Raw genomic sequence first — 25,798 nt, 5'->3', positions numbered from 1 at the left:
GCTGTCACTAAAGCAGTCCAAACCTTTAAACCCATTTCTGGCCCAAACAAGCCAGCACTAACCCCCCACTAACTAGCCACCAGTATCAGTTGTGTCTAATCTGACAGCACTAACTGAGGCACCATCTGACTCCTAATCCACCAGCTGCAGCCGTCAATAATCACCAGCACACTCTCACAAGCTAATGCATGGGTTATGGCAGCAAGCTAAGTGTCTGCATTTGTTTGTTTTTAGACCTGAGACGGATGAAGGCATGTAAGTTATTTCACTTCTTCATAACCTCACAGATACTTTTCTTCCTCCTCGCTCCAACCTTTTTCATTTTCCCTGTCTCATAGGATTTTCTCTGTGCAACGCTTTGAAATTTATATATTGGTTTGAATGAAACATTGAAATATTATTAAATTTAGTGGGTTTGTTTGGCTATATATTACATGCCATAAATTCATACTAGAGACAGAAATACAATCAAAACATGTTATACCTTATAAGCTTCTGCATGAGATGTGTGCAATATATCTAATTAATGTCAATCAATCAGCAAGATGGCTACTTGCTTTGCAGCTTGATTACACAGTTCTTATTAAGTACATTTGATGCCTTCATTGATTTCTGTGTGCAGTTACTGCAAAGCTAATGACTAATCAAAGGCCAAAACATACTGAACGTCATCCGTCAAAACGGCCACCCCTGTTATTTTGTACGTACAACCCCCGTACCGGCAGTGAACAGGTGTGTGTCGACGCGCCGCCCTACAACACTTCATTACATCACCACTGTCAGAAAAACCAGTTTAGTACTTCAATACAATGTTGGCCCAACTACAGATGTTATTTACTAGCTTGTTGCTTGCTTTTTGCTGTAGTTTTAACTATTTCACTTTTCTGTATCTACAAGGCAAAAATTAATAATTGCTGGTTTATCTGCTGCTTTCAAAACATAATCTCATTGCTCAGATTATTATTTTTAGTTCGTTAGCATGGTCTAATGAGACAGAATTCAGCTAATACACAGCTTGTTAGCTGGTTTCACCTGATAACTGCTAGAAACATAAAACATGACAACAAAAACCTAATTTCAGCTGAATTTTTCATTTATCTGGTGTGACTACACTGCTAGCAACAAGGCTAACCATCTTGGAATGATGCATGAATGCTCTCAAGTCAGAATAACAGGAGCTAAATGCTAACCTCACCATGCCAGCTTCCTCACAATAAAAATGTTAACATGCTCATATTTAGTAGGTATAAGATTTGCTATCTTAGTTTAGCTTGTTAGCATGCTAACATGTTTAAAAAAGCATAAAACACAAAGCACAAATGAGGCTAATGGGAACCAAAGTATTGGACAAATTTAAATTTTGACCTGATGGGGGAACTAGATGAAAAGTCAGACAGTCCATAAAGTTAATACAATTCATCCTCTGGGTAACATGAATGTCTGTACCAAATTCCATGCTGCTAGTGTGGCTAAAATGAATGATACATTGACTGATACTGTAGATTTGTTTTCAATCATTGGTGTCTGTGAATATGTAAACTAGCTGCCATTAGTGCTCATCTCTACACAATTAATTTGAATAAATATAGCTAGCTAACTAGTAAACAGGCTGATTTAGCACTAGAAACAGGGTAAAAAATGCTTCTTCTAGCTACTATTGACACTTCTTCACCGGGACAAGTAGGTGATGTGTAGACATCATTGCTTAGCAAGGCATGGTTAGTGTCAGACCAAGGGCTTATTCTCTCATGAAAAGTCCCTGTCACCTTTTAGCTACACCCTTCTCTGGAAGCTGTCTATTGTAGAGGGCTTCCAGAGAAGGAAAGCAAGCTTGGTCTTTCCTCTTCCCCTGATCCTTCTTCTCCTTCTCATCACTCGGCACTCAGCCACACCTTAGTAAGGGGGAGGGGGACACATCTGTGGTTAACACTGATGTTAAATGTCCACCTGGGATGTCATAGATGTGTCACCATCCACATATCTTGCCACTTTGTGCGGTCTGTATGAACATGGTTTGTGTCTCCAGGAGTCCTCTCGCCCAGATGGAGGAGGAGCGGCGGGACCATGTGTCTAAGATGAAAAAGATGGAACAAGAAATGGAACAAGTGTTTGAGATGAAGGTCAAAGAGAAGCTCCAGAAGCTTAAAGACTCTGAGGCTGAGGTAAATCAATTAAGGTGTTTTTTTTTGTATTGTGTTTTCTTTATGAACTCTTGGCAAACCTCTGACTGCACTTCCATTTCCTTGCAGCTCCAGAGGCGTCACGAGCAAATGAAAAAGAACCTGGAGGCCCAACACAAAGAACTGGAAGAGAAGCGTCGCCAACATGAGGAGGAGAAGGCCAGCTGGGAGACCCAGCAGAGGATTCTGGAACAGCAGAAACTAGACGCCTCCAGGTAAATACACCTTCACACATGATGATCAGTGTCTTATTATGGTGCTTCTTAACTGGTTTAAAGAGGGGTTTCAGGCTTAATCTGACTGTAACCTGAATTACCCGAAGATGTCACTTAAACTTAATACAACTCACTGAAGACCCTACAGACTGTGCAACAAGAAACAGAAAACAGAAAATGTAAAAAAAAAATAAAAGTTTTAATTTAATTATTAAAAGAGCAAACAGTAATTTATTAATTTAAACTTAGGCTAGCAAAACAGGGCTCTATGCATTCTCTGGTCTCTCGCAAGCTGCAGGCTTTATGTAAAATAAATGGCTATTTAGAGTAGAGATCAAAACAAAATTGAAAAAAGAAACTCTTCAATGTGCCATAATACTACTTTGTGTTTTTGACTTGAGAAAAAAATTGAATTTCTAGAGAAATAATGCAACACTGGTCACTTTGTTGCCCTGCTGCTGGAAATACTCAACAAATATGTATGTGTGCTTGACTGTTCGCCTCAGCAGTCATGTCTTACTCCTCTGTGAACCTCTGACTCACTACAGATCAAATGCTTTAACAAACAACCAAAATGCAAATCTGCTAAAAGCCCATATTCATTTAGAAAACAGTTTTTTGTAGGATTATTTTAAGTGGCCACATCATGCTTTGCAGCATTTCATTCAATTTTGCAACCACTAAAACAGAGCATAGTAGGACTTGCATGCTGGATTCTCCAATACAGACCTAAGATGCAAGGAATTGCACTAACACCTGGAGCCTATTGAAACTAAACAGATTGTGTTTTTTGGAAGGCAAGAGACTCTTGGATGCTTGACTGCTTCTCTGTGCTCTTGTTTCTTGTATTTTACAGGACCTTGGAAAAGAACAAAAAGAAGAAGATATTTTAATATCCCCGGAGGACCTTCCCAATGTTACAGTGTATTATTATTTGCCAACCTGCCAGCCTTGATTGTCAAAACATCTGTCGATCAACTACATCCGCTGTTTGACCATATTACTGTGTAATAATCAAAAGAAAGCCAGGGGGCAGTATTGTGAGGACTCTGAATTTGACCAATCGACCTCAAAAATACTTCACATTTCTACATGTTCCTCTTTAAAGAACTTCTTATCTCTATTGACTCCTACCAGGGACACACAATTATATTAACACGCCACTGGCATCCTTCCCTCATGTTAAACACAAAGACAAAGTTCAGAGTCCACTCAGTCTTTCCTCTTTTCTTTCTCTAGTTTGGGAATGTTGGATGCTGCACTGGCAGTGCTGTATCCTTTTAATGCCAAAAAACAAACAAAGAGGTCAGCCTTTCACTTCTGCACATTGGCAGACTGTGTAAGGCTGAAGCTCACCTCAGGCACTGTTTTTTATATAAATATATATCTTTTGGTTCTCTTTTTTAGGTCTCACATTTTATTTCCTCCCAAGGTATTATGCTCCCCCATCTCCTGTAATGTAAATTGTATAACCATGAACTGCAGTGTTTAACTTCAATCACGTGTAACATTTTCTTACTTCGTGTTCATTTTCTTTTTTTCTTTTGTATTGGTCCTGGTAGAGAAATTGTGTTGATTTTTGTTTTCGATTATCATAGCCCATGTTTTCCAGCCCTGCTCTTGGAAACCCTCCATGTATTCCTGACTTCACTCATCCTGAGTGCAACAATGTAAAGAAACTGCTCAACTGCTTTTTACATAATGAATCAACACACCTTTAGTTGAACTTCTTGTCCAGATTCTATATGCAACTAGCCTGGGAACCACATGAAACTGAAAGTTCATGTTTTATTTGCTCTGGCAGATGCATCTGACCCACCTCCCATTCAGACAGATTTACAGCTGACCTGGCCCGAGTCAGGCCAATCACATCACAACAACAATGTATCTGTACAGTCATCGTACAGATATGATGACTGTACAGATGACTGTGCGGGCTACGTCGCACAGCGCTACGTCACACGTTCCGTTGCTCTAATTGGTTGTAGATCTGTCCAGTTGCATCCAGAGGCATTTTGGTCTGCGCCTGTTGATAACGCTACTTGGAAATCAAAAATGAACTCAGAGGTCCCAGAGTAATTTGCATTTGTGAATCGATCTGGCAATCCCAGGCTAATATGCAACAGCAACACAAACAAATCTTTCCAGGGGCAGGATCTTGAAAGGCTGTGTGAGATGTCAGTGGACAGGAAAGCTGGAGCTGAGATGCTTCAGTCAAACAGCAGTCGGCTCCATAACCGTACCAAGCTGGCTTTCTTTACATCACATTTAGCACTGTTTGTGTACTGCATCTGTATTTTGTAATGTTTTGTTTTTACTGTAAAAAGTCACATAATAAAATTGTGATGGGGAAAAACAGGTGAATTTGGTGAAAGTGTTTGAAAAGATTACACTACAAGACAAAAAGGCACACTGTGGCAAAAAGTATGTGGACAACTGAATATTAAATCCACATGGGGTTATTGAACATGTCATTCCAAAACCATGTTCAGTAATATATTGCTATATCAGCCTCCACTCTTCTGGTTTTAGGCTTTCCACTAGATGTTGGAACCTGGATGCAGGTTTGGTAGGTCCAGTACTGATGTTGTGCAATAAGGTCTGGCTCACAGTCAGTGCTGCAGTTCATCCCAAAGATGTTGGATGGGGTTGAGGTCAGGGCTCTGCAGGCCAGTCAGCTTTTTATAACCAAACTGGGAAAACGTTTTCTTATAGAGCTGTCTTTGTGCACAAGGGCTTTGTCATGCTGAAACAGGAAAGGGGCAAACACAAACTGTTGACAAAATGAAGTTTGTCAACTGAATTTGTAAAAACACTCATAATATTAAAACATCACTGTATGCTGTAGCATGATGTTTTCCCTTCATTGGAAAGAAGGGGGCTAGCCTAAACCATGACAACCAGCCCAAGACCCAAAGTAAACAAAACTATGTGGACACAGGTAGGGCTGGATACTGAATACGTTAATACTGAGTATAAAAAAACAACTAAAGTACCCAAAGCTGGCATCAAATGCTTGCTCAGATTTTTACGTTTTTTCACTTATTCCTTGATCAAAGTTACTGATTTTTGCATTTTTGTGCTTTTATGTGTTTTACTTTTACGACTAAAATGACCACGTAGAGAATCATGTTTTATATTCCTTGAAGTAAAGTATTGAAAAAGTATAACCATATGCAGCACTACACATTGGTATCCACATGCCTCTGCCCATGAAGTACAGGTTTGCATTTGGGTCCTAATTATGTTTGCTTCCAGCAGGTGGCAGCACTGCACTGCCTCCTCAGTTTGTACACGTTCAGGGACTCTCCATGCGTTTGATCAGCCTTATCAGTGTTTCTTTGGACTTTAAACATGACCCAGCTGTTTTTGTCTCAATGCACTCAAAACCCCAAGTATGCTTAGTAAAGGATTCACAGTCCACTTGTGTTGTCATAGCCTTTTACCCACTGGAAAGATCCTTCCTGTCTAACCTTCTGGGCATTTTGCTCAAACAGGTCAGATTAGAGGCTTTATCACAGTGCACTTCAGTCTGAGGGTCACCAAGGCAATAGCTGCCCACTTGGCACTTGTGACAAAAGAGCCAGTAAGGTAGTCTGTTTGTGTTATTTGGGTATTATGTTTCCTTGTAATTTCTTGAGTATTAAAGGAAAGGGGGCTGACTTGGTTTTCAGAGTGGAAGTCTGTGACACCACCTTGGGTTCTTGAGGGGGTCAAGCGGTTCAGAAAGTTCTAGGAGGTAGTGAGGGTATTCCAGGTGTCCTTGTGAAGATTGCAGACTTTCTTGACAGATGTCTTGAGGTGGTTATTTGTGAGGGTCTCTGGAGATTCTTGGAGGAGCTCACTGAGCCCTTGTGGGAGTTCGAGGTGCTCTAATACTTAGATTTTATAGTCTAAGTTTTGGGGGATTCTAGGGATCACTGAGGAGTCTCCAGAGGTCATTGATAGGATTTTAAGTTCTCTTTAAGTTCTAATGATTCTTCTCTTAGCAGTCCTTAAGTGAGTGCTTGAGGTGGTTCCTTGGGTCCCTGTGATGGTTCATGGACAAGGACAGGGAATTCTTGAAGGAGGCCCTTGAGTCCTTGTGGTAGCTCTAGGGGCTTTTAAGTGTGGTTTAGAGGTCCTTAAAGGATTTAAGAAGACCTTGAGGTGTTCCAGGGATTCTTGGGAAGGTTTTGGGAGTCACTGAGGAGATTCCAGGAGTCCTTAATGTGGCTCTAATGGCTGGGGGAGGAACTTGACAGGGGTGGATTTTTGGGCCCTTGTTATTCAGATGGTTCTTGAGGAGATTTCAGGGGTAACCAGAGATTCCAGGAGTTCCAGAGATTGTTGAAGGAGTAGATGGGGTTCTTTGGGAGTCTCTGAGATCTTTAACAGGGATCTGGGGTTCATGAGAGGAGTCCAGATGCACTTAAAAGGATTGCAGGGGTTGCTGAGACAGTTCCATGGTTGCTGGACTTCTTGAACAGTTTTTAAATGGCTCTTGGGGCTTCAGGAATTCTTACTGATTTTCTCTAAGCGCATAAAAGGGTTCAAACATACATAAAATAAACTCAATAATTACATAAACTTTCTAAAACTGGCCTTAGTACAATATACATTATTTTCTTGTAATCATTTACCTTTGTGTGCCTATTTGCAATTATGCCTTGTAAGATAAAATGGTTCCTGACAGTGAAACGAAATGAAATGCCATACCTTTTTGTCTTCACATTAAAAATTATATTTTTGCCAGTAGTCCAACAACATATAATACAAGAGAGCAACAAATTTTTAAGTCACCAAATAGTATTGATTGTAGACACGCCGAATACAATAGAATATGAAACTAGCCAACCAAAAGGCTATGACATAGCAACTAACCTTTATACTAATAATTGAGCCTGAGATTATTTAATTTTAATGTTAAAGTTTGGTTCAGGGCGAGAGGAGTAAAATCAATTAACCTTATGAACCCTCAGCAGACAGACTATGTCCTATTAGCACTCTAAAGAACTGTTAGACGTGAACACAATGAAAAGTGGATTGGTATGGGTTTTTAATGGCTGATGCAATCATTATTGTTTTATGGATTACAGCAGCAGATTTTGCTTATCATTATTTGTCAGTAATCTTTTCTTTCCAAAAGATTAGAAGTATTCCATCTATCCTCCAGGATGTCACAATCAAGGTGGAAAAGTTAAAACAGCATTAAGACCTTCCTGGTCCACTCCTCACTGAAACCTATGTCACAGGAATTGTGTTGCTAGGAAACAGCTTGGGTCTAGGTTTACTTCCTGACCACAGCTGACTTTAGCAAACAGCACAACAGGAGATGAACATGGGCCCATTTAAGATGTTTGTGAATCGTAGTGTTGCATTTGAATCAGTTCAAAGTGAGGTCTTCCCACAGACAGCCAATATATTGATCAGTTCCAAATTAAAGCTTCTAATCATTCATCCTGTATCATATCAATATCAGATGTGGTCAATAGATTTTTCATTTAAAAAGTCAATATTGGCTCCATTTATTGATATAATCCTAAATTTGGTGTTCCTTCTGGCTTATTCAAACAAATGCTGGACCCTTTGGACTCACACACAAACACACACACTGCTGCACTGCAGTATCACGCCACAGTCTTCCTAATGTGACAGCTAGTCTGCTTTGGCCTCTCCATTTGCTGATTGGTCGGCTGTGCCCTCGGGTCACCCAGGTGAAGACACCCCCAGCCAATTACAGCAGTGTACACTAAAACCCCATTTGTCAGCCCACATGACAAGACAGGAGTGGGTCACAAATCTAATCCTGCTTCGGGCTCCAAAAAGACAGGAACTGACCTGTCTTCATTGCAATGATTCTTTGTTTAACACAGTATTTTTGCAGCTACGTATACTGCTATTAAACCATAACTTGCTTCATTCTCTGATTTAAATCTGCTTTATTTTTCTTTATTAACTCACTATACCCTCCTGTCCATTGTACCTTACTGTACCTCCACTATTGCGGCCAACTTCTGCTCCTTATCAGGTTAATCAGAGTCTCTTCATGTTTGGTTAATTGCTGTTCTGACATTGACCTGGTTCATTGAGAGCTGCAGTGTTTCTGGGTTAGCTCCAGCCCTGGGCAAAATGATAAGACTGTAGGAAATGTGTCACCGAGACCGTCAACACTCTTTCTGTTGGGCTCAGTTTTATACACTCCAGACAAAGCATGTTATTCAGAGAGCCAGCAATGGGATCAGTAGACTCTAGAATTTTTTTCACTTTTTTCACCAGTGCTTTTGGATTGAGTCTGCCTATAGGTGACATTTTTGTGCCAATATTTAAATGTATCTTGTATGAGAATAATAGTTTTGACCATTTTCATGCTCAAACATTTCCAAACTCCTCATTATCCTTCATTTACTCAGGGACTAAAAGTCTCTGAGTTAGCATGTAGTCAATCATGAGACATTACATATCTGCTTTAAAATATATTATACCTGTTACTGCTGATGCAAGTGGTATTACAGCTAATAAGAACAATATGAGACAGCACTAGGAATAAGGGAATCTTCCCTATTCTTGTAAAATTGATCCCATTTAAAATAGTCTGCAGTGAGATAAATGCTAAAATGATCAGGTCATCATACTCACAATGACAATACCAACATGCTGGTGTTTAGGAGAGAATGTTTACTACTACTTAAGTCACTACTTAAGTTTAGCATATTAGCATGCTAACATTTACTGATTAGCACTGAATACAAAGTACAGCTCAGGTTGATGGGAATGTCTTAAGTTTTGCAGGTATTTGAAAAAAATACTTGCAAAACTAAAGCAAGTGTCACAATTCATCCTGTGGGGAACAGGTCAGGGATATCTTTGCGTTGTCAAGACATTTTACTTAAAACCACAATGTAAACCTGTGACAACATAGAAAAGGTCAAGGGATCATCAAAGTGATTGGAATCTTCAGGACACTATGAATGTGCAAAATTTTGTGTTAATCCATCGAGTAGATAAAGCCATATCTCATTATAAGTTAAAGCTTTGACCTGCTGGAGGTGCTAGAGGAAAGGTTATTGGCTCACCAAAGTCATTGGCATTCATCCTATTGGGACCATGAACGTCTATAATGAATTTGTGGAAATCCATTCAAAAGCTATAGAGATTTTTCCATCTGGACCAAAGTGGGGTAGATTGACCAACCAACTAAAGACATTGCCTTTCCTGGAGCCACACTATCATAGCAAAAAAGTAAAGCCACACTAGCAAACCCTGAAGGCTCCTATGGTAATTACTCCCTGAAAAATGAATGGGTTGGATTAAATTACAGATCATATGGATGTAATGAAGAATTTACTGATGAATCTGCTCTTCTTTGAGCCTACAAAATTCATTACAATCTACTCATTTGATCTGTGATTGCCTTTTAGTGACACTAAAGAGCTCTGAGGAACCATCCTCTGGGGACCATGAATATCCACAGCAAATCTCTCTTAGAAACAGCCAAGAGTCCATCTTGTACACAATTTTGATGATTTGACATAATAGGAGAGGTCTTAAAGTGTTCAAAATGGAAAGGTTGCATCTTCAGAGAAGCATGAATGTGCTCAGTAAATGTCATGCCAAACTGCACATTAGATTTTGAAATGTCTAATGTAAGATGGTGGTACTAGAGGATGAAAAGAAGGGGAGGAGGGGTCACCAAAATCATTAGGACTTAGGACATCCTCTGGGGACCATGAATATCTACAATGAACTTGCTTTGGAACAAAATGCTGGACAGATCTGCTGCCACCATGGAAAAATCATTAGTATTATTGAAACCCTTACAAAAACAGACACAAATAACGCTAATTTGTTTTTATAATTCCAAACCACAAGCATCCATTTATTCTATATGGAATTGTCATTGTTCATGATGTTCATAAGTCTATTTATTACACTCATTTCCACTACCTTGAGTTCTAAGGATGCACTGACAACACACCATACTCAAAGGACAAAACAAGGACTTGCTAGCAGGGAAACATTTAATTGTAATTACAAAGTGTTTGACAAGTAACTGCACAACATCTGATCTTCTCTGGCCTCCATCCATAGGCTAACACAAGTCTTTACTTACAAGGTCAAGTGGGGCCAAAATCTCCACCTGCCAAAAACCGCAGGATTAGACAGTAATATTAGACAACAGACAGGATTAGATACCATCAGGGAAAATCAACCCTAAACCACTGTCGTGTTCTTTAAATTCATATCACTGTGAAATCCAAATCTTCTTAACTAATTTGGATGTAGATCAGAATCACTCCTTCCTTTCTACTTGCCCTTTTTAGGAATGTTGATACCTTCAGTTTTGAGTCCTGATTATTTTTCACCATCTTACATGTTGAACTCCTCGAGTCTTTCTTGTGTTACCCATGTTGCATAAGAGCTGAGGTCAGGCAGAGGTGGCAATGTGCAGTATTTATGCCATGGGGTACCATGGTTCTAAATAGAGTTGTGATATGAACAGTGGACTATCCGTTTACTACAGAGGAACTTGGCACACAGCTGACTGTCTGCTCTACATTATCTGTTAGGGCCAGAGATCCATGGCACAGGTTACTAATTGAACATTGCACCCAAATGATAAAATGAAAAAAAGAGTTCCATGTGATAGAATTTGCATTTGACAGATATGATGCATTACATAACTGTCTGTGGAGTAGGAAACAGTGCTGACTGTGAAGCCTATAATCAAAATGATGAGCTAGATATTCTCGTGCAAAAGCTATGATGGTTGTCAAATTAAAATAGTGCTAATTTTATTTTGGAATCTATGCATCCCTCTCAACAACCCATTAAGTGTATCAAGAACTGCTGGAAACCCTCTCAAAGGCCCCTGTAACCCTCTTAAGGACTTAAAAATGTCTAAGAATCACTGGAGCGCTCCAGTCAAGAAGCCCAGGAACCAAGGACCCCTGTAATCCTTGGAGAACCATGGTGTGCGAAACCCCTGGAACCATCCCAGCAACCCCTGCAATCCTCTCTGAATCCTCTCAACAACGAATGGAACCCCCTTAATTCCCTAGAACCCATTTGATACTCCTCAGATCACCCTCAAACATCCTTTGAACTCCATCAATCGCCTACCTAAACCCCTCAAGATCTCTAGATCCACTTAAGAGCCATAGAAGTACTCAAAAACCTCTGTTGAAGATCCCTGGAAACATCCTGAATACTCTCAGGTACCCTTAATATCCTCTGAAAGACCATTTGAACCACCTCAAGAACTAGAGGAATTAAGAATTAAAAAAGAAATAAAATATCCTTGGTGCTCCACAAGAATTCCCTTCTAATACTCTTCAGAGCCACCTGAGGGATCCTTGGAACCCCACAAAGACCTCCCAAAACTTCTCTACATCATTGTAAACCCCCAGGAGCCCACAGAATCTCTCAGTAACTTCTGGAGACCTGTTTCAGATCCCCTAGAACTGCATGGAGAATTCAAGAGGTTCCTTCAAAGATCCCTTGTTACCTCTGTGGTCATCACAAGGACCCTTGGAATTCCCTTACGACCCTTCAAGAAGCCCTGAAACCCATTCAGAACCTCTGGAATCCTCATCTAGGCCCTGGATTCTCCTGAGACTCTCTAAAACCAACGGAAGCATCAGTGCAACCCTGTCAAGAACTCACAGTGGTCTCTAAATCCCATTTTGAAAATTACTGGTGTAGCATAATTACAATAACTATTCAAATAAATACAGAAATAAAGCACTGTTGGCACTGAAATCTGTATATGGTGTATATCTCTGTTGCTTTGTGGCTGTCTTATTTCCATTTAGAAAGAATATATTTAAAATGATTGGATTTGTGAGCAGTGGGTATTTCAAAAGAATCATCCAATCCATGAATGGAGAGTTTCTCAACACCATTACAGAGGAGAGAAAGCATTAGATCAATGGATAATCACAGGCTTTGTTGATAAAGAATGAGACCAAAGCATGCGTCTTATCTACAATTATAATGTTATGCTAATTCAATTAGGTAAGATCAGAGCGGAAGCAGCCAGAGCGTTGGTTACACACCTTCTGTTGATAGAGTCCACAGTAAAATACTGAAAGCTTTGACCAATTGCTGCAGACTGGTCCTACTGTTTGGTCCTGATAGATGTGTTCATTTCAGGTTTGAATTTTCTCAAAAGTTCTTCCTCAAAACAAAAGACTAGAACCAAAAATCTTTGAGGGGCAATTCACTCACTTCACAGGGGCTGTGAAAATAGTTGTATAGCCTGCTGCTTGGATTTTGACTATTCTTTTTTCAATTCTTTTTTCACAGCATGTTACAATTTGTCTGTCAAAACCACTTGCTGCAAAAGTGAAAACTTCATGTTCGGTTTGATGAGAATAATTAGCTCAGACCAATACTAAAGATTCAGGTTGAAAGGTCTTTACAAATACCAATAAGAAACCTGAATATAAACGTTTCACAAAAATATGTTTGTAATGTAGGATCAGGAATCATTTAAAACTATACAGGCTATTATTCTGCTTTACTGCAAACAGGCTTTTTGTTGCTACAAAGTCCAGGAATTATTTAATGATCAATTATTAACCTACATTAAAGCCAAATCCAAATTTGAATATACCCTATATCAAAATTTACATATATATATAGTCAGCTCTTCTTCTCCAGTGAGAGAAAACATTTAGTTGTCGTGGCTGGAGCCTCCTGCTACTGCTGATAATGAAGGAAACCTTTGCTTTCAAAGTAAAAGCCGGGTTGACAAATGACTTTTTTTTCTTTTATCAACATTAAGTTTCTAGACACAGAAAAAGAAAATTATATTTAAAAGATGGACCACATGTGCATTAAATCCATTGTAAAATGTGTTCAACTTTATAATAGGATAAATTTAAAATTTGGCCAGAAATTAAAAATAATGGGCAATAAATTGAGAATAACATATATTTCGAAATTTATTGTAGAGACATTTAATAATCAATAAATCAATACAGAAAATCTTTATTTCTTGACCTTTTATTTCTTTCTTGGCAAAGTTTTAAATGTATCAATGTATTTAAAGCTATGGTGCGCAGTTCACATTTATTAATGTAGCCTATATTTATTTCTTGTGTCCTTTTTGGTTTCCCATAGTCTGAGAGGACAGGCCCTGTATTGAATGTAATTTAACATACCGAGTAGGCTATGGCTATGGGTTTGGCATTAGTGTTTATTGATTTACTCTATATATTCATTTGAACTGACTTGCATGCTTATCCTTCCTCCTTACTTTTATTCTGAAGACCACAAATAAGGTGTTCCGGTATTGTCTTGGCTGAACCTGTGTGACTTGACGCACGCTGGAAGCAGTGGTTTGTAATGATGTGAGAACTGGCGTCTCCCTGTCAGATCAGTGAGTGTGGAGGCCGACCTGTGGCCAGACGGACAGCAGACTGAGTGAGGGCAAAGTTTTCTGTGGAGACTGTTTATATCCAGCTCTTCTCTCACACACAGACACACAGTCAGCTGCTGCCGCCCGGAGCGCACAGACACGGTGAGCAGCATGTAGCCGGGGCTGTGGACAGCTGCTGTATGGTGCGTATGTCTAAAATCATTTTTAATGAAGGGAAGAAGGTGAAATCTGGACGCTCTGATGTGTGAGCCTGTGTGACTGTCACTTGTCTGCTCTGTGTGCTGCTTGTGTTTCAGTCTCTTCTCTCTCTGCCGTGGCCCTCTGCTTGCCGCCGTCCGCTGCACTGATCCGAGCCCCGGTGACCCGCTGGAGCCATGGGTGGGAGTCTGGGCTGCCACCGCTCCATCCCCAAGGACCCCACTGACTTCAGCTGCGGCAAGCGTAAATTCAGCGCTGCGTGTAACTTCGGCCACATCCTGGTGAACCAGGAGCGGCTCAACATCAACACAGCCACCGAGGAGGAACTCATGACTCTACCGGGAGTCAACCGCACTGTTGCGCAGAATATCGTGGAGTACCGGGACTGTATCGGGGGGTTTAAAAAGGTGGAAGATCTTGCTCTGGTGAGCGGGATCGGTGCCACCAAACTGGAGGTGATCAAACTGGAAATATGCGTCTCCAGCAGGACCAGTTCGTCCCAGCACTCGCCGTCCTCGCTGCGCAAAGACCTGGACCATCAGTCCTACACTGGGATGAACATTAACACCGCGACCCCGGCGCAGCTCATGAGCATCCGAGGCATCACGGAGAAAATAGCCAAGAACATCGTGGCCTATCGGGCGGAACACGGCCCGTTCAAAAACATCGAGGACCTGGTGAGGGTCAGCTACATCAACAGCTCTCTGCTGGACAAAATCCGCTTCCAGGTGTTCGTGGAGCGCTCCAGGGCGCCCTCAACTAACACCAACGGAGGGCTGACCTGTACCACAAAGTCCCACCCCAGCCCAACTTCATTCAGCCTCAGGAGCGACGACCTGGACCTCCCGCCCGGTGGACCGACCCAGATCATCTCTGTGCGGCCCAACGTGGAGCCCCCACCCGGGCTGCGGGACGGGAAGCCCGTGGTGCGCGTGGGCACATGGAGCTTGCAGAGCTGCTCCTGCGATAAGGCCAACAACCCGGGGGTCAAAGAGGTGGTGTGCATGACCCTGCTGGAGAACGAGTGAGTACAACTTCCAGGGATTAATACACTCGAGTATGACATATTAAGTATTTGATGAACATAGTTAGTTGGATGTGTCATGGTGAGGTAGTGTCATACACCAAAAGTGAGGCAAACTTATATAAATGTCTTATTAATGGAGAGAAGATGCAAAGATCAGGCAAAAGCTCAAAAGTCATCAAAAGCCGACAAAATCTGTATCTATTTTTTTTCACCAAACACATTTAAAACAAGATTTAAATTTCATTTTTGAAACTTCTGTGCCAGCAGTGCCACGTAGAAGCCATACCTGGGCCGGTCAGTCTGCTAGAGCATAGTGACCTGTAACTAATTATTTTATGCTTCAAAAAATGCAAATGATTTACCATCAAAAGCTGAAGTAGCAAATAAGGAAGTGTCTTTCACAAATGATGCCTGACTTTCTTTATATTTGTTTGTGCCCCCCCCAAAAATCCTCATAAACAGTACATCACATGGTCACACAATAGTCTGGTTAGGTACCCCTAACCACCAGGGGCCCCAGACAGCCCAGGTTCACTGCATGTCATTTGGTTTTAATAATTTGATTAATTACAATTTAACTTAATGGAAGAAATAAAATACGCTTTTAAGAAATGTAAAACTGTGAAACTTGATCTGCTAAGAACTGTTTCCTAGTTAGAAGTGCAAAAGAAAAAAAATCACACAAAAGACAAATGTATACTGGAATTATGACAAAAAAGAATCCAAAGTGTTGTTTTTTGCTTGCTTGACTGCCCACAAAAGTGCAACAAAAAGTGATATGTAGTTAAATAGTACAGAGTGCCATTATAAGCTCTTTACAAGGTAATAGCCCTACAAGATCAACACAGCAGGGTTCTGGGCCACACCTGTTTAAATGTAACAGGGACAAGCTTCGCAGAGTCTTATGCAACATTTCTGATCCTTTGATTCACTTTGAGTTGCTTGTGTCAGTTGTTTGACAAAGTATCACCTGAAAAGAAAATGAATGAAGAGCAGAGAGAGAGCAACAGGATATTTAGTCGACTAGTTAAGGTGTCTTCTTTTACTCCAAGAGAAACATTTGTGCAAATATGAGCCTCTGTGAATCAGGTTAATCTGCTGAGATAAACTCTGAGAGCAGAGTTTCAGTATCAGGCTGGTCTATGAATGAATAACAAAATCAATTGAACAGGATTCTCTCGGTGTTTGTTTGACAACAAGCTGCACGGATAAAAAGTTCCTCTGACCAGGCCTGAGATGGCTCAGCACAAAATGACTCACAAGATATGTACTTTGTCCCGCTCACATGTCTGCTCACACAGCCTCCATGTCTTTCATTTACAATTCTTTGTTCGTAATACACAGTTCTTGAGCTGGGTGTAACCAGGCTATCGCAGTGTGTCTTGGCACAAAGTTACATAGGCTGGGTATGCCTGTTCAATTAACCAGAGCAGTGCAGTATCCTGCCTTGGGTTGGTGAGCCCTGACCTGCCTTGAAGGGTAGAAGGGGTGGGGGGGTTAATAGAGGGCATTCAAGTTGTTATGTCTGAAACTGTCACTGTCAGTAAAATTAGTATCCTCTGCTATGTAGACATCATATGATTCACCATAGCACCTCAACATTCTCTCCTCTGACGTATGGACAACGTGTCTTACCAAACTCCAACTGAAAATGTGTCATTTAATGTTACTTCCTGTACACAGCTGGACATGACTGAAGAGCTTTGTTGAATTGTCCACTTCTGTTTATCAATTCTGCTTATGGCTAATACACCAAGTAGAACTGATTTTATTACAATTTTGATTTCCTTACTTGATTCACCTGTTTTTCACACAATCATGACACACTGAATTACACTTTCATGAGCTGTGGAAAACCATGCTTACCAATTATTAAAATTCAGATGATATTGAAATAATTGGTCCTGGGTTTAAGATTTTCACAATTTATAAAGAAGTCTTTTTGGTCATGTTCTACAAGGTGTCAGAGGTGCTTTGGTACCCTATGCAGAATTGAATTAAGCAGAACTGGATTCTGTTTAGGGCCCCATTGTGAACCATACATCCTTTTCTGTTATGTTATCAAAGCGCCATCAGGCATCAAGTTAGCAAGGTGGCTACAGCAAGTAGCAGGTCTGTTGTCTCATGATAACATCCTTCCTGTTCTCACTAGCTGGCTACTAAGAAGCTTTTCTGTGGAAGCACTACCAGAAAGATGAGTTTATTTCAATGCTCTTCAGGCTATTTTTGTTATTTTTATTATCTCCTGACCCCCTGGTTGCTGCAGGGTCCTTCTTAGTTCTGCTCTAGTTTTCTCTTATTGGAGAGAAGATTCAGCATGTTGAATCGATGAGAGAAAGCTGTTCAGCCTTATGAAACTGTGATGTCAGTTGTTTAGTACAGTTTATTATTATTTTTTGCCCCCTTTTTTTTCTTCAACAAGCAAAAAGACCACAGGCTGAAAATATCACTGCAAAGCAAAGCAACCCTAACCCTAACAAAATACACATATTCTCAATTTGCATTCCAAACATATGGCAAGACTGTTGAATTATATTTACAGTGGTGTGAAAATGGTTCACCAGATCATATTGTTTATCTCTTCATTTTTTCTTTGGAGTACAAGTACAAAGTATTAGTACTAGTTGATTTCTCTTTCATATATGTTCACAAACAACTTGAATAGAAAACAAGGCAACGAGAGGTGACGTGAAGCGACCTAAAGGCCTCAGTGGTCTTCAAACAAAGTGCTTGTCGGATCATCTAACAGCATCTGAAACCCTATTTCTTGACTGAATGGGGAGGTTTTGTGTCAGACAATTTTTGTAACTTCCCAAAAAAGACAATCTGGCCATTACGCCAACTTTACACAGTGATTGGCCAGGTTTGTGGAGGTGAGAAAGTAGGCAGGGTTTGTCTTGTCTCTTGTCTCTCAAGCTCTCTTTTTTCATTCTTTACACAGCTACGTCCAAGGGTAACAACATAAATGTTTTCGAGGAGAGACTGTATGAACGTGTGCTCCTTTATCTGCATGTGTGATTCATTGCATTTCACACCTCTCTATGGTGACAGGTTTTTCATCTCTCTGAGATTGACGCCATTTATAAATGGTATAAAACACTTTTGCTTTTAGATGCGGTTGAATGACCTTTTGTATGAATTTGACACTAACTTGGACCTTATGGTAACGCAGCCAGAGGGCTTTGATCAACACTAGTTTTAAAACTAACTGGGTATGTCAGGACCCTTAAGGGTTCATTATGCTAGAAATGAATTAGTTTGTACAATAAGTACATATCTGTTCTGAATCACCACACTGGAAGGTGGGATGAAGAACCTGCCATCATAGCCTCCTCCTGGCTTTATCCCAAGAATGCTTTGAATTATCTGTGACTTGTGTATCTTTGTATTCTCACCTTAATGAAATGTACAAATTGAGATAACAGCGTACACTTTCAACATGATTCATGTCTTTGAAGCTTTCTTCAAAGGCGTACATGGTGTTTCCCTGCTTACACCTCACACCTGCACACTCCAGCCAGTCGTTGCATGAAGTGGGTGTGATGGTCAGATTACCAGTTTCACAATGGTGGGATGAAACCCCTCCAATTCCAACGTTGGAAACATGTGGTAGAGGAGACTGTTAGACTAGCACTTCATCATCACTTCACCTTTTCATAATCATCCATGTTTATTAAGTCGTCCATAAACCTCCACCACACCACAAGTGTAAACTGCACTAGGTAAACCCTCCAGCCTCACATGATAGATGCATTTGAACAAGGGGTGTCTTCTGTCATGTGTGTTTTGATAAGAACCATCTGATTACCTTTGGCGCCGTCTTAGATCATCTTCCTCCATATCTGCCTCCCCTTCCATCTCCTCTGTAACCCACCCTCTTATAAATCTCCAGCACTTCCCTCACTCATGCCTCCCACTTCCTGTGTTCCCAAGCCATGGGTAACAATCTTAGTGGTGATATTGGAGGGTTGATTGTTATGGAGGAACAGCCGGCAGCAGCAGGAGGAGGAGGCTGTAGAGGAGATATGGTGTGTTTGCACAGCGCTCGGGCTCCGCTGTGTGAGCAATCACAAGATCCAGGCTGAGTTTACTCACTTCCTGGCTTTGCTCCAAGCACCAGAAGAGAGCTACTAGAGTTCAATGAACTCCTGCTTACCAAAGGTGAAACAGCAGACTGCGCTCAGCCATCAGAGCCTCACAAGGCCTGCTGATGTTAGTGATCAGCCAGCCTCACACACTGAAACAGCCACCACTAACTCTTAACAGTGGGGTTAATCTGGATCAAGGTACGGATGTGAGCTGACAGGCTCTCACTTGACTCAGAGCAAATGTGGCTGCAGTGGTGAAAAGCTGCTGCTGTCAAATCTTCTCCAGGGATCCTCTCTGTCTGCATGACAGGTTACAGGAGGACTTTTCTGTGTCTGGAGTGATCCACACAGTTTTTTCTGTGCTTCATCAGTTCATGTTTTGTGTGTGTGTGTGTGTGTGTGTCAGAGTGGAATTTGGCTGTCTGCGTTTTGAAACCCTCACATGACGTCTATAATGTGTTTTGCAGTGCTGCTGTGCAACCTCCAAGCTGTATGAAGCAAGAATTTTAAGAAACAACCAACACCCATCCTCTGTGTCAAAATCGCACAGTGATGCTGCAAGAGACAACATCGCTGCCATGCATTATTCATTCAATTTACCATCCTGCGTACCTGACACTTCACCGCACACAGGAAGTGAAGAATCAAAACAAACAATTGAGTTACAGGACAGCAGACGTGATCTATCCACAGAAAGCTGGGCTCACCAGCATTAGATCTTTTGTCATGCCTTTGATTTTATTTGGTCTGAATGATGATAGACCAGCCAGGCTGGTAAATATGAGCTCAATGTGTGCAGTTCACAAAGCACACATAGTTTTGTTATTGCTTCAAACAAGTTAAGTCCAGTAGAACAGACGTTTCAGCCTGTTGTCATGTTAGCAGAGTCCCTTTACTTGGTACTGAGTGACTGAACTGTTACTCATCACATATAAAGTTGTGGGAGATAGATTGTTATTCTCCATCACATCCCTCAGCTCTGGCTCCACACAGCTCTCTCTTCATGCTGAAGGGATGCAGAGATGGTGGCAAAGGACTGTGAGCCAGCTGCTGTTTAAAGCCTCACGTGTGGACCGTGGCCTGCTTCTGACTCCCTCTAGAATGAAGAGATTGCAACTCACCATTAAGTTTGCAGGAGGAGTTCTCTGAAAAATCCACATGGAGGACAACCTCATCCTCTCCTAGGCTTTCTTTTAAAGCCCTGCACTCTTTGGCTCGGTGCAAACAGTTGTAGTGGTGTTTAGTAAGGCTGTTGAGCTTGGGATTGAAAAGGTTCAACAGTTCAGCACATGTTCCAGTTTGTGCTTCTTTGACAAAATTCATGTAGGTCTTATGGCCCTCTGACACAGGTTTTCTTACCCATTGATGCTGTGTCACGATTTCTTCTGCCTGAGGTGCTGCAACTTGTATCTCATTGTTGAAGCATTTTGCACAGACTCGATACAGGTGTAACTTGTTGTCTGGACTGCACACAATTGAGGACAACAGCTGAGAAATGCTAGCAGTTTTTAGAAGACCTTTCTGCTGCAGTTTTTCAGTCAAGAGTTTGACATTCTCATGGTCCAAGCATGCACAAGTGTTCCTGTCCGACACTTATGGCTGTTTCACAAAGAAAGGACAATATCGAACAAATTGTCTGTAAGAAGTTCACATTTCAGAATTATACTGCAGATGTAGTTCAGTCAAGAGTTTAACTAACACACGCCTCTGTTTGTTTTTGTTTTTATGACTGTATCCTTTCCCCCTGGCAGTAAGCGACTGTTCTCATCTCGACAGAGGAAGTCAACAACTCTCTTTTCTCTGGATGGCTAATTTCTTTGCAGTCCTTGATCTGTTCCCTTCAGTTGTAGATCTTGACTTTTGCTTCCCAGACTTATTTTTTCCCTTAATTGTTCTATGCGCCTTTTGTGATTTTTCAGATTCTCTTTTGGCAGCTTCCATTTCTCTTTTCATTTTGTGCATTTTACGTGCAACCTTGCTTTCTGTCTTTGTCAAGGATGGTCTGGGTTGCTGTGCATCTACACAGATAATATTCTCTCTGTCAGTGTTAGGATGTTTAGCGAGTTGTATCCATTGACTCAGGTGTGAAATTCAGTATTTCCTCCTGAGCTCTTTTCCTTTCCCTGTGCTTTATCTGGTCTTGCCTCCACTGTTTCCTCACTTTTTCTTTTTCTGTTCTGGGCAGCTGGCTGATGACAATTTTTCCCTCTCTCTTCCTCCTCTGATAACTATAAAACATGAGAACTAATAAACTGGCATATTCTCATTTAAAAATCTGAAAGGTCTGACTAGTGTATAAAAGTAATAACTGCAAAATAAACTGTTTTGCAGACTTGCATTATAGTTTATCAAGATGTATTACCTCTCTTTTCTTTTTGCAAGATATGCTTCTCTTGCAGCCGGATCATTTTTAATGCGCTCTATGTGTCATGCTGATCTTTCCTGCAAACATTCTGACCATTCACATCTGTACAATAGAGTTGCATTAATTTTGTGTCTTCTCCCATCCTGCAGGGAAAACATGTTATTTTACTGTGTCAGCAAAGTACGATACATTTCTCCATAGTAACCTTTTTAACATGTGCAGGAAGAAGTGCTTTATCTTTGAGGGAGAGCTTACTTTGACTGGAAAGAACGGAGCAGGTATCCTCATCTGTTTTTACTAACAATATCTTGATAATACAATATCCTCTTTACTGTTATTACTTCTTCACTTCAAAATAAAAATCCCATATTTGCGGTAGTTCCACGCTGACATTTGAGAACATACAAAGTGCTGGACAAAAGTTTTTCAATTATCTCAACACATTTAAAACAATTGGTATTAGTAAAATTTGGTTTATTTGAAATGTTTTAAACATAAAATCATACCATAGTATTTTATTTTGAATTTATTATCATGAAAATACCATCGTTTTCTTAGTCTGTTCATTTGCGCTGAGGGTTGCACCGCCTGACATTTGGGAGTTTGAGATGCCAAAACACAGATATATATATACATATGTTTGAATATACTGAAAATGTAAATTATTAAAAAAAATAAATAATGCACTCGGACATAAAAACATGCATGTTAATCCTGGCTCCAAAACTCAAAAATACACCCAACAACACCTCTAAAGGTCACTAATTAACACATTACATCTAGTTGTTTTAATCAGTTCACAAACAGAAATGTAATGTTAAGTTACATGCTGGAAATATTTCTTGTCTATTACTCATTTCACTCTCATAAAGCTCTTAAATGATTTCTCTAAGACTGGTCAGATGCTTTAGAACAGACTCTCTAACTCACTGGCTTGTTTGGTACAGTTAATTGAAGGCTTTCCTTCTCCTTTTTCAGGTTTTGCCTCCAAACCTTTTTTCTGTTAATTTGGGATCCTCATTGTCCTCATTTACCATGTGCTTGGCATATCACCATTAGAATTTGCGTAGAGTTTTTCATTTGCTAGGTTGATTGAAGGTCTGTGTCTTGATACAGGATTCAGGTATGCTACAAAGGCTTCAAATGGTGCATGTGAAGTTAATTTAAATACAGCAAAAACCTCCAGACTCCAGTGATCTGTTTATTACTAGATATTTGTTACCAGTCCAGATAACAAATAACTGAAATTGTGATCAATAATGGTAGCACACACTTCAAATGAAAAATGACTCCTACAATTTCACAGGACTTTCTAATGAGTTTTAAGTTCAAAATTTCCAATGACCTGTGTTCCTGTGTAAAGCTATGTGTGAGAAAAGTAGATTTTTCCTAATTGAAATATTCTAGTTAAAGAGAAATAAGTTTTGTAATTGGATCACGTAGCTGAAACAAAAGTCAGTTTCATCACAAGCTGAACCTTAAAGCAGCAAAGTTACTCAAGGTTCTTTCTTTTTTCCATTACACTGTCAAGTCATGAGGGTTTGTTTTCTTCGGTACTGTGTCTGTGGTTGACCTTTCACCTTGCTGACGGGGCTGATGGTGGTAGGGGTTGATGTCACGCACATGAAGTGGAGAGTTCCTACTAAAAGCGAACTGTAGTTTCTCAGAACAGGACAGAGTGAAAAAGGAAGAGATGCCAGACAAAGTGATTTACATCCTCATCTAGTTAGCCAAAGCAGTTTCATAGCCGATTGTGGTGTCTCTGTGTTTGGTTTATGTAAGCTCAGTTGTATATTTGACAGGTCACATTATCATTTTTGCAGATTACAGGCTATTAAATCATACACCCAAGCACAAAAAGCAAAGAAGGGAACACATACGCAAGAATAAAACCTTTAAAATGCACTAACTGTGCAGTCTTTCACGTTTCATATCGCCACCATTCCTTCATGTTGTTAGCAGAGGTGGCTTACAGATGATAGTCCAGCCCACTGTGTTGACACAGCAGCCACTAAAGCCAATTATATGGTAATGAGTTTCTGGAGATATTCCTGGTCTTTGAGTAATGGGCGTACAGATAGCAGCGGCTGTCGTCACTGTTAATCATATTACTGTCTAATCAGAGCTGCTTCTGCTCCTTGTTTAGCCTTACTTTACAGAGAACTGCAAGCTTATAGAAGCACCAGAGTCTGTGAATTGCTGCATTCACTTGTGACATTTTATTCAGTTCATATTCAGAACAATGTCCCATTTATCATTTAAACATTCCTTCTGACTGACTGAGTGTATTTTAAGAATCTGTATTCCTCTCTCTGCACATGCTAGTCCACTGAAGTTAGTGCTCCCCACTGGTTCATCGCAGGGCCCTGTTCAGCTCGACTTTGCTGTTAAAGGAAAGGTTTGAAATTTTTGGAAATATAACCATAGCATTTTCATGGCTGCACGTTAAGTTAGGAGCTAAAGCTAGGTGGCAATTAGCCTAGCTTAGCATAAAAACAACTAGCCTGGCTCTGTCCAAAGTAAAAACACAAACACCTACCAACACCTCTAAAGCTCACTAATTAACATGTTGTATCTAATAAGTTGTATAACATACAAATGTAAAAATTTGTTTTTTTACATCAAGCTTATGTGTGAATCAAACACACTACACACTACACACCACACAGAGATGCAGTATGTTAGGATGCTGTCTGTGGTGCAGCAGTAGAGAGTCACCAGCATCTGTTGGGGCAGACCAGCTCTTTTCAGAGTCAGCCATTGCTGTGCTTTCTTGACCAGTGCAGTGGTGTTAGTGGACCATGTGAGGTCCTCTGACATGTGTTTGCCTAGAAACCTGAAGCTGGACATTCTCTCTACTTTGTCTCTGCTGATGAAGACTGGAGCGTACTCGTCATTCTGTGACCTTCCAAAGTTGATGATTATCTCTGATTAGCTCTTCAACCTGACAGGTTGAAGATTCTTTTAAATACCTCAGTTAGCTGTTCAGCACAGTCCTTAAGTACCCGTCCTGGAACTCTGTCCAGGCCTGCCGCTTTGTGTGGATTGACCCTCTGCAACGTGCGCTGTACATCATGTGTGCTCAATGTGAGAACCTGTTCATCCTCTATGGCTGAAATCTTGCACTGATCACGTTGTTGCTGGTTTCAAAGTGAGCGAAGAAAATGTTGAGCTCCTTGGCCAGTGTGACATCACTGTGGGGGCAGACAGGGTTGCTCTTGTAGTCAGTGATAGCCCTGATGCCTTGCCATACGCTCCCAGTGTCAGCGCTATTGAAGTGGTCTTCCACAGGATACCTGTGAATGTGTTTGGCCTCTATTATGCCTTTTTTCAGGTTTGACCTGGCAACACTATATGCTGTAGTGTCACCGGATTTAAAAGCGTTATTGTGTGCTCTTAAGAGATTTTGTACCTCATTGCTCATCCACGGTTTCTGAAGCATCGGTTTGGAGAGTGCAGAGCCGCCGCACCTGGACGTGCCACCGCCATCTTACGTTTTCAGTGATGCTAGTAAATAGCGCTTGGATATTACTGAGACAACCTGATCCTCTAAAAGAATCCAGAGAAAGGTTGCAGCCAGCATGGGTGCTGAGGTCATGAGGACAGGGTGCTGCAAAAGTGGTCTGTGCTGAGCTGACGCAGGGTGTTGGGTGCTCATGTGGAAATTTCCATTGGCGCAGCATTTTATTGTGGGTGGACAGTGAGTTAGGGGCATTGCCCAGCAAGCCCTGCCAGCCAGGAGTCACTCGGGCCAATACAGTGCTTCCAACCCCATTTCTTCCGCTAAACAAAGCTGATTTGGGCTTGTTTGTCTCCTGCAGCAGCACTTTTAACACTGAGCAGCAAATCAAAGTGACTTACAATAGTCAATAGCAAGCTAAAAGCAACTCCACTTTAATTAGAGAAATTGAGACAAAAGATACATTACCTTAGAGGTTATGGAGCGAGTGAGGTGAATTATGGGTCAGTCAAACACAGATTACTGAAGTGAATACTTGATTTGAAGAGTAAACCTTCAAGGAATACTCCACCGCAATCCCATTTTCAAGGCTTGAAAGATGGCTGTGAACACTGCTTCCTTTGAATTCCAATTTCATGGCAAAAGAAAGGTATCAATGCATCTGTAGAAACTTTTCAAAAAACTAGTTCTCTGCTTTCCATCCATATACTCAGTGTCTTCCAAACACTTCCAAAATATGGCTAAATAAACAGCTTCTAATTGCCACTAGTATAGTTACTGACAAATGTAGTTGCAGATTTTAAATTAAGTTATTGTTAGTTATTGTTAATTATTGTTGGAGTGATGATGGGATGGGGCTTTATTTTTCTAATACTGATTGGGACATCATCTGTGTTTCCC

At 40.7% G+C, this 25,798-nt stretch overlaps 2 protein-coding genes across 4 annotated transcripts in view; both read left to right on the top strand.

Annotated features, from left to right (window-relative positions):
- Nucleotides 1-4,753, top strand: part of sept7a (septin 7a) — a 47,718-nt gene extending 42,965 nt beyond the window's left edge. The window contains exons 12-15 of one of the 2 annotated variants that reach the window (XM_044336035.1): nt 235-255; nt 2,027-2,162; nt 2,250-2,395; nt 3,252-4,753. In XM_044336035.1, the coding sequence (XP_044191970.1) occupies nt 235-255; nt 2,027-2,162; nt 2,250-2,395; nt 3,252-3,288 (340 nt within the window). In that variant the 3' untranslated portion in view covers nt 3,289-4,753. The remainder of the gene's footprint in view (nt 1-234; nt 256-2,026; nt 2,163-2,249; nt 2,396-3,251) is intronic. The other variant, XM_044336036.1, reaches the window with a different exon arrangement.
- An 8,936-nt stretch (nt 4,754-13,689) lies between these two features.
- eepd1 (endonuclease/exonuclease/phosphatase family domain containing 1) overlaps nt 13,690-25,798 on the top strand; it is a 32,518-nt gene continuing 20,409 nt past the window's right edge. The window contains exons 1-2 of one of the 2 annotated variants that reach the window (XM_044336029.1): nt 13,690-13,901; nt 14,057-14,982. In XM_044336029.1, the coding sequence (XP_044191964.1) occupies nt 14,135-14,982 (848 nt within the window). In that variant the 5' untranslated portion in view covers nt 13,690-13,901; nt 14,057-14,134. Of the gene's footprint in view, nt 13,943-14,056; nt 14,983-25,798 lie in introns of both variants that reach the window. The other variant, XM_044336028.1, reaches the window with a different exon arrangement.

Source organism: Thunnus albacares, chromosome 19 (genome assembly GCF_914725855.1).
Source record: "Thunnus albacares chromosome 19, fThuAlb1.1, whole genome shotgun sequence".
Classification (NCBI taxonomy): Eukaryota; Metazoa; Chordata; class Actinopteri; order Scombriformes; family Scombridae; genus Thunnus; species Thunnus albacares.
The sequence above is the reverse complement of the archived record's forward strand: the minus strand, read 5'-3'. Positions and strand labels throughout refer to the sequence as shown.